The 13,043-nt window shown below is 42.9% G+C and overlaps 1 protein-coding gene across 1 annotated transcript; it reads left to right on the top strand.

Moving 5' to 3' along the window:
* Window positions 1–3,365: 3,365 nt before the first annotated feature.
* Window positions 3,366–12,784, top strand: slc7a10a (solute carrier family 7 member 10a). Its single transcript, XM_061275831.1, has 11 exons — window positions 3,366–3,609; window positions 7,481–7,685; window positions 7,811–7,962; window positions 8,527–8,652; window positions 8,759–8,912; window positions 8,983–9,106; window positions 9,465–9,568; window positions 9,648–9,744; window positions 9,822–9,971; window positions 10,635–10,812; window positions 10,882–12,784. Exons 1-11 carry the CDS (start codon window positions 3,507–3,509, stop codon window positions 10,977–10,979), a joined length of 1,491 nt encoding a protein of 496 aa, XP_061131815.1. The 5' UTR covers window positions 3,366–3,506; the 3' UTR covers window positions 10,980–12,784.
* The last annotated feature ends 259 nt before the right edge of the window (window positions 12,785–13,043 follow it).

Here is a 13,043-nt window from a genome sequence, read left to right as displayed (position 1 = left end):
CGTGTACTCATAGAAGCCTCCATGCTGTCAAGAAATATTTGACATTTTGGCGTTTTTCTTCAATTATAATTATTGTGATCTTTACATATACACATTCAACATAAATAATTAAGTTAAAACACCAGACAGTCTGATGATTCATGATTGTAAGATAATTTCATCTTTTCTTCATTAAAAAAAAATCTCACCATTAATATTTGCTCATTTTAAAATGATTCCAGCTGACAATATATCTTGTGTGACCACAATGACGCTTATATTTAAAAGAAAAGTTATTTTCAATTTGCATAATTCATTGCTTAATTATATGCAGTAAATAGTTAGAAGTCAAGACACACAAAGAAACCGAAATTACGTTTCCTCTATCCCACGGTGACGAGACATAGTACACGATAGACATACAAGTAGACGACACAAAATAAAAACAAGAAGGCACAAACAATATATAATAAATAATAAATAAATAATATGAGTGATGAATAAATAATAAATAAACAAATAACACAATAAATAAGAGGAGCAAAACTGAGCCAGTGTGCTCAATACATATTCATAAGGTAAATTACCTATTTACGTAGTTTGCCAAGAGGCTTTTCGTAGTCGCCGTGTGTGATCTGAATATGCGCAAATATAGTTGCATAGGCATTTACTGTGTATTAGAAGTCATTTGATATCGTGGCATATTTTTTTTTTTTACCCAATTACTGTTGAGTTATAATGCTGACCGAAACTGCTAACCTTGGAGTATTGGATTAATTTCAACCCAAAAAAAAATTCTGTCCTTGTGTAATTATTTGAGGGTGTAAATATTTAAACAGCTAGGCTGTGGATATACAAAGCTCTTGTGTCAAGGACTTTAGAACAAGTCAATTGGGTTTGTCACTATTTAATTTTTGACTTTACTCTACATGAGCGATGGAAAATGGATGCATAGACTTTGTTATTCAGAACGACTGTAACCAGTGAAGGAAGATGTTTTGCAAATTTAAATGAAAGGGGCGTGAGAAAGTGTCACGGGTGGACAACTGGTGGGACGGGAACGAAAGGCTAAAAAATGTCCAGTACGTAGAGCAAGTGACGGTGATTTGGATTTCCGAGGCCTCAAAGAAGGATGGGATGGGGCTGTAGAATAGGAAGGGTACTCCCCTATCCTTGAATTCTTTTGCCTTATCCTAAGTGCGTTGATGCAGCAACATGTAAAATGACTTGCTGTAACAGTAACTCAGCTGAGATGAGTGCAATCAAAAGTTCCTGCAATTTAACGACACTTCATGCTATTCAAATTCTAACTCATTTGCTTTGAGTTTTTCATTTGCAAATGCTGAGTCAAGACTAGAGGTGCTCTAATTCTAACAGTTGCAGTGTTTTCTCGAGTTGCTTTAAATTTTGCCCGAATTGGTCGTTTCCTGACCTCCGAGCAATATGAGAAAGTATGAGAAAATGTTTCAGTTGACTCTTTTGACTTAATCAAGCATTTCATCACCCTGAAATTGTCAATTTCGGTTTTGATGTTTTCTCATATTGTTCTGTACTAAAATGTAGCGGCTGTGGTTTTGCGAGCACCGTGAACTGAGGCCGCTTTTGCCTTTTCCGCTCATTTGTCTTGGCACAATAGCCGCACAGAGACGGCCGTGAGTGCATCGCCTCTCCAAGCACAAGTGGGGGGCACGGGGCAGGCGAACAACCGGCGTTAGACCCTCCGACAGGAAACACGGCGGCGGAGGCGGCGTTGCCATGCCGCCCCTGCTCACGGGCCGCAAGAACTCGGGCTCCTCGTGTGGTAACAAACCACAACAAATCCATGGAGGCAGCACAGCGCCAATGCATCGAGAGGCGGATGAAAGGATGACGGAGAGTCGGGAAGGATGGCCTAATTTCTACCGCCTACTCTGAGCAACTTCTCCTGAATGTGTGAACGAGGTGGATGCGAAACCACCAGTAAAAACCCATAATATCAAGTAAAACTATCAGGACTCACCCTTGGAAGATGCAGTGTTCGATGATAAGAACAATCCTAATAAAAAAAAAATAGTTAAGAACACCCCTTTGGATTTCTTTTAAAAATTGGAACTATGTTTACATGATCAAGAAACTGAGGACATGAAAAACAAAATAAAGGAATACAAAAAAATACAAAATCTGCTCATTACGTGGCTCTGTTTTTCCCTTTTTTCCTTGTGCTGGAAAATCAGGAGAGCATTTCTCGGATGGACTGCACTGAGTGAGATCGTTATCAGCCACTCAATGCGTGTGTGTAGTAAAGCGTGTGTGTGGTTGTGTCTTTTTTTGGTGTGCTCTGTGATCTGTTCACATTGTGTGAAGGTAGAAGCTGTTGGAGAATTTGGTCCCTTCAACCTTTCTTCCTCCTCTTTATCTTTTTCTTCATCGTGCCAGCTCGCAGCCACACTGAAGCCCACTGTTCTTTTTTTTGAAGGGGGGGGGGCAAATGGTGGTGTGTGTGGGCGAGGGGGGGGTACCCTGCAAGTTAATTGTGCGCTAGTTAGCATTCGCCAGATGCAACTTAGCCATTTAACTCCTTGAACTGTAGTAGTGTGTGTGTGTCTGTGAGTGTGTGTTGCACAAACACAGCTTTTGGAAATGTTCCTCCACCTTAAAGGCCTTGTGTCACTTAAGCTGAAACAACAGGAAGTGGTTGTTTTGCCTCCAAAATGATGACTGCACAAACTTGCTCTTCCGCTCTCGCCCGTCATGTGACCTCCTTTGACAAAATATTGTCAACTAGAAGCTTTTTTTTTTTTTCACATCATATCACACGCAGAATGATAATGAAAAACGGTGCACATATCTCGCTCAGAGTGTTTGGGTTTGAATCTCAGCTCTGGTCTTTCAGAATTTTCAGGCTTCCTTCATATCTCAACAACATGCAACATTTTTCTCTCCCGGGTTTATAGGTTGGCTTCGCTGATAGATACATGGAGGGCAGGGAAATTAAATTATAAATACATTTTAGAACATCAAATAAAATGCTGCAGGGTTTTAAATGGGGCTACACAGATTTGTGACGTAGCTATTGCTCTCCTCTCCCCGGTGTAGCACCGTCCTTGGAAACATGTCAAACAATGTAGGTGATTTTTGAATGATTTAAAATGGATGACTTTTCTTTTGATTCATTTGAATGCGGGGTATTGATTTGAAACACGAATAAATGGAGTAACTGTTGCTGTAGATTTGGCTTTTATTCCCTAAAATAATTATGATATATAACACGACACTTTAGTATATATACTATGCCAACAAATACTGATTATTAATAATTCCAGATGGCCAAGTGGGTTGTTGCACGGCAAAGTCACGTGAAGCACCGCGACTCACCTGAGGAAGAAGAAGGTGAGGGCTGCGCATGCGCACGCCTCTCACATCGCTGCGCGTGTGTATGTGCGCGTCTCATATTAATAAAGGCTGTCCTCCTCCTCGCTGCAACTCGCTTGGTCGGCGAAACTCTCTTCTCGGGGGCGTCCGCTGGACGTGGAGCGGCATCAGCGACGATGGCAAACGAGACGAAGAGGAAGAAGAAGGACACAAATAAGGACGATAGGGTGACATTGAAAAAGGAGATTGGACTTTTGAGCGCGTGCGCTATCATCATCGGTGAGTTTCTCACTACAAGTTCAATCATGAGGTGAAAATAGTGACGTTGCAGTTGTTTTGGAGAATTAAAGTTAGAATATAACTCAGTGCTTCGCCCAAAAAAATTTCATCTTTAACGCACAATCTAGTCAAGTCAAGTTTATTTGTATAGCCCCAAATCACAAGCAGTCTCAAAGGGCTTCACAATCTGGTTTTCACGAGTGCTGTTTGGCGGGATGCTGTTACTACTCCCACTTCATTTTTTTTCTTCTCTTTCTGGTTTTTGGGCGGAAACTGTTGCATCATTGCCTGCCTACGTGGCTGACTTGTGTTGAACTGGTAAGGCGCGTGCAGCGCTATTGCAGATTTGTACCGATAGTGGATCAGTTCTGCAGGAGGCTTTGCACATCAGATGCTTTAAGTGCAGGAAGTGGCTGGCTTCCTCCGAGTCGTGTTACACTGCATCCATATTGCATTACTACGTGTATGCGTGTGTGTGCGTGCGGATTTGACACTGGCACGCCGCAGTTATTTTGGTGGTCTCCTTAAGTATGATTGATGCCTAAATAAAGCAGCGTCCAACGTAAGCAAAAATCTTTGTTATTCGGCCTACATAAACATAGAAGCTATCATGTGTGTATGAAAGGGGATATGCGCCAATGTGACAATGTTTGCGCACATATTGGATATACCATTTTTTAGATTATATTTATATATATTTCAGATTTGAACAAGATTTAATGGAATCATTATAGAATACTGAATTTACGTCAAGGCTCAAACAGTGACCCTCAGGGAAAAATAAACTTTATGAATCTTTCAGGCAAAATTCCAAGTGGTATTTATAGCATGCTTAACTCAGTTATAAAAAAAAATAGTAGTAAAGCTCAATAAAACGCTCAGTCTAAACTTGAACTTTCATTCCAACTGCTGCTCGTTGAAAAAAAACAACTCAGTCTCATTATAACCTGTGCTAACATTACCTGGGATTAAATAATCCGTGAACAAACACAAACAGAAACGCGGGACAACCATGAAATGCTCAGTCGCACAATAAATCTCAACTGTCATACAAGTGTAAAAAAAACCACATACACACAACCACCCCATACAAACACATAAAAGCTACACAACAAGCACCCGTCGACAAACACACTCTGCATGCACACACATAAACATCACACGACACGCACAAATACAAATACCGTAATTTTCGGACTATAAATCGTGTTTTCTTTTCATAGTTTGGGTGGGGGGGCGACTTATACTCAGGAGCGACTTATATACATATATATGTTTGTTTTTTTCACTTTTTTGGGCATTTTATGGCTGGTGCGATTTATACTCCGGTGCGATTTATAGTCCGAAAATTACGGTACTACACGTTCATAAACACACACACACGTGCAGAAGCATCACACAACAAACATACATTCACATACTATGACACACACACACACATGCACACACACGAGGAGACATTAATAGAGATAGTGCAGCTATCTGAGGACAGCTTTGAATTGTGATGTAGCCAAATATTAGCTGCGTGGGTATATTTAGTGGTGGGTTCAAAGAAAACAAGCTAAACCTTGGGGCTCTTTGCCCGTGGCGCCTTTACCGCCACTCGGGACAACTGTAAATATGTCGGCGAGCCAGCGTGCTCACATGACACCATTCCACGCGTTCCTTTTTCGCCGCAACATTAACCGGTGGAGTGGGAGAGGCCTTCAACGGGGGCGGCGGCATCATGTTCTGCAGCTGCGGGGAGCTGGAACAATACACACTTTTCTTGAGAGGAGAAGTTACACTCAAGGACCGGCTCACGTGCTAGCATCAGCCGCGGCGATTCATTATCGGGCTATTTATTATAAAGTGAAAGTGGCTTTTCAGCTTGATCCTTCAAGTCATGGGCAGAGAAACTCTGGACATTTGAATAAGCTAATGCCGAACTTTCGGGGCTCATGCATTTTTGTGAAGCCAAAGCGGACATGCTGAGGCTGGTGTGGGAGTATGTGCAGGTGCCGTTGGGTTGGGTTTATGCCCGGAGCTCATTAGTACTGGTTTGGTCGCTGCACAGCTCAAACAAGTGTGATGAGAAATCCAGACTGAAGTTTGCCAACATAACGATACAGTGAGTCCTTTTTTAGAAGGATGACTGGGGGTAAAAGTTTGCGTAGGGGAGGACTAGTTTATGACATAATAAAGAAAATGCGGACGTTACACAATAGCTCCACAAGCGAACGTGACAGCCATGAATGCTTCTTTCTACTCTTGCCGCATCATTAGCTGACCCTCGGAGAGGCTGAGAACGCAACGGAAGTGGGCAGGGGGGGCTGACAGGGGCAAGGGTTGGCTCTGATGTATGATGATGAGGCGGACATTGCGTGCCTCTACAGATGAGATGCTGTGAAAATTCAACATCACTATTGTGGTGACTTTTCGTACATGCAAACTTCAAAAGTTCATCCATTAATTAAGCGTCATCCATATTTGGGTTGGAGGTGACATTTAAAAAATATTTTTTTTAACTCAATTGGACTTTTGGGCCAAATGGCAAAATCAGAATCCAGACCTCATTACAAAAGTCTTGCAAAAGTATTCACACACTTTTTTTTTTTACAACCAATTATTATTGTTCGCAATTGAAGGCGAATGTTGGTGTGGCCCGGTTTGCGTTCCTTTTAGAAATTAAAATGCCTCCATACTAGACACACGTCAATCCTGACAAGTGACGTTCTAGGAACTAAATTCCATCTAGCAGCTGAAGAATTTGAGATGGTTGATAGTCGACATCTGAAATGTACTTGCATCGTTGAGCACCACTAATAACAAAAACAAAACCTCATCTTGTTTACAGAAGCAGGGAAGACAGATTCCAATGCACAAATTGGCAATTCGTAGATAAAAGTGCTTCTTGTTTTCAAGTAGATCATCAAAACTAGTTTTGACCCTTCCTACAAGCTGCACTATAATGAACCCCATAGGGACAACTACTGGTTACTGTTACCATGGTAGCGTTTCCATTGAGAAAGCTATAAATGTCAAGAGAACAAAAGTAGGCTAGTAGGCAAGGTGGCAAGGTGGCGATGAACATAGAACAGGAAATGGAAGTGGCTGCATAGCAAAGTTAATGTACAATAAGAGCAATACACTTAAAGCGGCCATTTTGTGAGAATTGACACAAATAGTTGTGTGTCTCGAGTGCCCGTCCAGCCACCAAATGTGGAATTACACAATCAAGTACATCTTTTGTTTTCTGACTTGTTCTGAAAAAGTTATGTAACAGGGGGGCTGATTTACATAATAGCCGCCCCCACGCTGAGTTTTTCCTCCTATGACTTGATCAGCAAGTCTTGGCAAAGATCCAAAACTACCGCCATTTTTGCTCCACCTTCACGGGTTCTGTATGAGTAGCCTCGCCGGTGTCACAATGGCGGCATCCGCTAACTAAGTGCTAATTTGTCCGTCCCGCCCACCTCAACACTCGGCCCGTTTGCCGTGATACATCGGCAACGGTTCTGCGTTGCGGTCAATGAAAGGGGCGTGAGAAAGTGTCACGGGTGGACGACTGGTGGGACGGGAACGAAAGCCTAAAAAGTGTCCAGTAGGTAGTGCAAATGACTGTGATTTGGATTTCCGAGGCCTCAAAGAAGGATGGGATGGGGCTGTAGAAAAGGAAGGTGATAAATCGACCCCCCCCACACATGAGTTGTGAATTAGAGTGAACTCCATTACTATGCCGAAAGCAAAACGTGGTTTTCCGCCCCTCATTGAGTCACAGGAAAAACCCTCGACTGGCAACTGAATCAGGCCCACCGAGCATTTACTCGAGAAATAAAATAAATAAAACAAATAAAATAATTGTTTTAGCATGTCTTTTTCCTGTCCTCAGGCAACATCATCGGCTCGGGCATCTTCGTGTCCCCCAAAGGCGTCTTGGAGCATGCCGGCTCAGTGGGCTTGTCGCTCATCGTGTGGGTGGGTGGAGGTGGGATCTGCGTGCTGGGTTCCATGTGCTACGCCGAGCTGGGTGTCACCATCCCCAAATCGGGAGGAGACTACTCATATGTGACGGAGATCTTTGGCGGGCTTGTCGGGTAAGAACATGATGTCAAAAATAAGCAGAGGTGAGGGGGGTCAGGTGGGGGCTTTCAAAATATTGGGTTGTCCTGAGGTCAGTGTTGTTTGCGTTTCTAAAAGCGGTTTGTTATCCATGCCTTAGCTTCCTGTTGCTATGGAGCGCTGTTCTCATCATGTACCCAACCACGCTGGCTGTCATCGCGCTCACCTTTGCCAACTACGTGCTGCAGCCCGCCTTCCCCAACTGCCTTCCGCCTTACGCCGCCACCCGGCTGCTGGCCACCATCTGTGTCCGTGAGTAGCTCACCTCTCCTCCGTCAATCATATTTTTGTCTTTAGCTAGCCGAGGCTAACGCAATCGAGTGCATGTGTTAACGAGCGAACCGGATAGGTCAAGATGTGGGCTGCTCATTCAAACTAAGAATAGGAACCCTTTGGAGAGACCTTTAGTATTCCACTGCTGAGCTTTCGACTCTCACTGGCACACAGATTTACCTGCGCTGTCACTTTGCTGGACGCCTGGCGCCTCCCTCTTCTCAGTGGTAAGACGGACGCTTGGCATGTTGAGTGTTGGAAGGGAAGGAGGCGACTCCAGCATTAGTGCAGAGTAAAAAAGAAGGGGGGTCACCAGATCCGTGCCACAGAAAAGCTGCGGAAGCAGTTTGAGTGGTGGGTGGAAAAGTTTTGCCCTGTGATGGATGCTCGAGAACGCCCCCCTCTAAGAAACTCTTTAAAGGGATGGAAAATCAAAAAGGTTGCACAATTATCTTGAGGGCTAATAATTCCTGGAGGAAAGTCTCTCCAATGTTAGATCATCAATATCATCAATCGATATTAAATGCTCATCTCACGTTGTAGTGTTCCTGACGTGGGTGAACTGCTCCAGTGTGCGCTGGGCCACGAGGATCCAAGATGTGTTCACGGTGGGGAAACTGCTGGCTCTGGTCCTCATCATCATTGTGGGACTGGTTCAAATCGGCCGAGGTAACCACTATTCTGAGATTTTTACAACTGGACAGAACTGGAGACCTTGGTGGAACCTTCGATGATCTTAGTTCAACCCTGTTGAGGATTGTTCTCGTGTGTCCAGGTTACTACGACGCTCTGGTGCCCAGCGCGGCCTTCGAGTTCCGTCAGGAACCGTCGGTCGGCCAGATAGCGCTAGCCTTTCTGCAGGCGTCCTTCGCTTACAGTGGCTGGAACTTCCTCAACTACGTCACAGAGGAGGTGGTTGATCCACGCAAGTAAGTCGATTATTAATCGCCCGCTAACAACAGTGCTAGCATCATCAGTGTCTTCCTTTCGTTATATCAGGAACCTCCCCCGTGCTATTTACATCTCCATCCCGTTGGTGACGCTGGTGTACACCATGACCAATATCGCCTACTTCTCCTCCATGACCCCTGAGGAGCTGCTGGAATCCAATGCTGTGGCAGTGGTAAGCCTTTGCAGTGATAGTCACATGAATTGGATTTGCGCTAATGGGAAGCACAAGCATGACAGTCAGAGGCGGGCTCGATTCTTAGAAGCGGCTCTCTGTTTTAGCCAACGCAAACGATGATATCTAAGATCACACGAGACCGAAATCCATGTGACTGTTTTGATGATCCACGCGTTGGTCACAGTTTGCGCTTCATATTTGCCCATGAACTTTGACATGCATTGGTAGACTCAGCTAATTAACTAACAAAGGCAAAAAAAAAAAAAAAATTCAATACATTCTTCACTTAATGTATTTTTTTTTTCGTAGGCCACATATTCAAAACGATGGATGTTGTTCTCGTGTCATATTGCAGACTTTTGGTGAAAAGCTGCTGGGCATGTTCTCTTGGGTGATGCCCATTTCCGTGGCCCTGTCCACCTTTGGGGGCATCAACGGTTACCTCTTTACCTCCTCCAGGTAAAACACAGAACACCAGCAAATAAGCTAGCAGTGTTTAGCCTTGATGGAGGTCTACAATATCTTTGTGTGTGCCTAGGTTATGTTTCTCAGGGGCAAGGGAGGGTCATCTGCCTTACTTGCTGGCCATGATCCATTTAAAGAACTGCACACCCATTCCTGCCCTGCTGGTCTGCGTGAGTAACTGCACTTCCTGCCGCAAGAAAACACGGGACAGACGCAAATAAGCAACTTCTCACCCGGTGTCCCGCAGTGCTTCGCCACCATCGTCATCCTGTGCATCGGTGAGACGCACAACCTGATCAACTATGTGTCCTTTATCAATTACCTGTCGTACGGCGTCACCATCGCTGGCCTGCTCTATCTCCGCAAGAAGAAGCCGGACCTGATGCGACCAATCAAGGTAGGCCCAAAAAATAACTCTCCAGCTCTCTTCCCCATATAAGGGCTCTTTGTTGTTGATGTTGGGCGCCTTCTACTGTCTAATAATGGGAATTATATTACCGTATTTTCCGGACTATAAGGCGCATCTAAAAACCTAAAATCTTCTCAAAAGCCGACAGTGCGCCTTATATATGGACTAAACTCCTCAATTCAAACTGGCCCGAAGCATTGTGTCATGAAATCAAGCATAAGTGGCCTGCTGAAGACTATGAATCATGAATCAAAAAGACTATGGATCATTATTTTGTGATTCTAAAGTCATTTGTTGCATCTGAAGTTGAAATAAAAAAGATAAAATGGAGAATGATTTGATTTGGGTTCAAAATCTGACATGATGCATAAAAGGTGCGCCTTATATGAGGATTAAGTTTTAAAATGGGCCATTCTTATAGTCCGGTGCGCCTTATAGTCCGGAAAATACGGTACTTTAGCTACAACATAATATTAAAAAAAATGTTTTGGGTACAGATGGTCTAGCCTGTCCATCATTTATTAAATTGTGACTAAATGAATCCTCATCTGTCTGTTTACCATGTGTTCCAAGAAGCCACAATACAGTGCCAGTATTTTTTTGTGTGTGTGTGTTGGAATGTTTCCAATAATATTTGTGTGTGGTTTGCAGGTGAACCTGCTGATCCCCATCACTTACATGCTGTTCTGGGTGGTGCTGCTGTGCTTCAGCCTTTACTCTGAGCCGGTGGTGTGCGGCCTGGGCATGGTCATCGTGCTAACCGGCGTGCCGGTCTACTTTGCCGGTGTCTGGTGGAAGAACAAACCTAAATGGGTTTACAAAGTCACAGGTGACTGCTCGCCTACTGTGCCACGTCCGTAGCTGTGCGCATGTGCTTCATGTGGTTCATGTCTCGCAGAGAAACTCACCTACATGGGCCAGAAGGCGTGCTACGTGATGTTCCCTCAGGAGGACCCAGCTGAGGCCAAACTCACTTCATCCAAAGACACAGACTGAGCCTTTGTCGCCCCCTAACGGACAAATCTACACATACACTCCTTTTGTTGAAATGTGATTTCATAGACACACGGGACACACAAACAAACACACTCAGGAAAGACGCAGAAATAATATACAGTGCTTCACTTTATCCACATTTTATATGACAACCTTCTTCCAAATGGGATAAATGTATATTTTTCCTGAAAATTCCACATACACAACACGCTATAATGACATGACCAATTCTCTTTGCGGGTTTAATTGTCTAAATTTATTCATGTCATTATGGGATGTTGTGTGAAGGATGTTGAGATGAGAAAAAATGCATATCGAACAGAAAATGTCTTAAAGGTGAAGTGACATTTTGGTGTGTGCACACACGCACCACAGACTTATATATGAATGGACTATTAATTGAGGCCAGCCATCTTACATTACTGATAACTTTGGGTACTTTTTCATTGAAAGCATTGTCATGAGTACGTTTTACATTAAGACACCTGCACGGAGTCACAAGAGCCTCTCAAAGAATGAAGTTGACTGTTTGCATCAACAATTCGCACTTGATCTCAATATCGTGAATTATTGTTGAGGTTTCTGACATGTTGCAGACAAATCTTCGAGTAGCTCTCTGTGATATATCTTATGAAAGGACATTTAGAACGTCATGGAGACTAGGCTAGTTCAACGTAAGATGGCCGCCAGTGGCTTCCCTTCTTGTACGAAGACCAAACATCGAAGGAACGCACATTTTGTGGTGAGGTGCCACCCACAAGTGAAAACATTGACAGTCTTGGGTTCTAAAGTGTTTGCAACAGGACTTGAACACAAGCACCTGTGGACCTCAAGTCTTTGCCACGTCCAACGCTTCCTATTTATCTGACGCACAATGGCACCCTCTAGAGGATTGGGGTGCTTACTGTCATTTTAAAAATACTCTTCTACGGCCTTTTCTTGTCCACACTAAAATGGATTTCAACTCATAGGAAACCAATTTAAGAACTAGTGAAGGCTTTTCATTAAACATTATGAATTGCATTTTAAATGCAGAGACCCTTTTGTCTTGTCAACTTTTGAATTTTCAATGTTTTATGAAGGACTAACTACACTTCAGTTTTCCACACCCAATGTGCCTTTTCTGTGAACTGACTTTCATGATGCTTTCCATTGGTTGAAAATGAGGCGTCACAGCTGCTAATGTTGGGGAGAATCATTTTCTAACTTTTTTTTTTTTTTATCTCAAAATAGTGGTGGGGAAAATATTTTCACCCATTCATATCTGGTTGACTTCCAATATCTTGTGAGTGCTTCTCAATTATTTTTCGTTATGCTCCCCCAAGACATTTCACGCCTTTCCCCCAACTCTCTTCAGTGACTATAAATATGACTATAAAAATATAAGTACATCTCTGTATAACATTGTATGCTAATTAACTCTCCCGACTATTTGAGAAGTATTGGCGTACGTATGTGAATGTGCCTTCGTGACGAACATTTGTTTAGTGTTTGTGTATTCTCATATTTTTGCGTCATATTTTTCTTGATGCCAGGGGAATAAAACTAAATGGATTTTGTTGTTTTAATGTTGCTGATTGTCCGATCAACAAACAAAATGGTGCACCTCCCTCTGTATTTATATGTTAAATGCATATTAGTCGCTATTGTACTGCCACTACTTTGTGCTCAGCTATGTCATTTCCTGGTTTGTTTTAGAGTAATAAGATTAATAATAATAATTGTAACCCAAAGATACATTTTCTACTCTTTTATGCAAACTGTGTTATAATATGGACTGTTCCAATACAGTACACATATCACTGTGTTCTTATCATTCTTGGATTTTTATCATCTCACCAATGCTTTGTAAATGCTTGATTCCATAGTTTTGTTTTTTTAAATATCGTATTTTGAAAATAAATAAATAAAGTAAAAAATAAAGCAACAGAGAATACAAATAACTAAGAACTGATAGAGGAACAAACAGCACAGCGTTCACAGGCTTCCAACATACCAACAATTGGATGTGACCGTGAACCAAAATGGAAACCCCAACGAAAGCAGGGAACTTTATACAAACAA

Source organism: Syngnathus typhle, linkage group LG4, assembly GCF_033458585.1.
Source record: "Syngnathus typhle isolate RoL2023-S1 ecotype Sweden linkage group LG4, RoL_Styp_1.0, whole genome shotgun sequence".
Taxonomy (NCBI): domain Eukaryota; kingdom Metazoa; phylum Chordata; class Actinopteri; order Syngnathiformes; family Syngnathidae; genus Syngnathus; species Syngnathus typhle.
This window is presented reverse-complemented; position numbering and strand designations above follow the sequence as displayed.

What these genes read in the sequence shown, in the direction of transcription:
- slc7a10a (XM_061275831.1), top strand. Translation starts at nt 3,507, where the DNA reads ATGGCAAACGAGACGAAGAGGAAGAAGAAGGACACAAATAAGGACGAT. An exon ending in TACCTCTTTACCTCCTCCAG is followed by an intron (nt 9,569 to 9,647) that starts GTAAAACACAGA and finishes GTGTGTGCCTAG; the next exon opens with GTTATGTTTCTCAGGGGCAA. An exon ending in ATGGGTTTACAAAGTCACAG is followed by an intron (nt 10,813 to 10,881) that starts GTGACTGCTCGC and finishes CATGTCTCGCAG; the next exon opens with AGAAACTCACCTACATGGGC.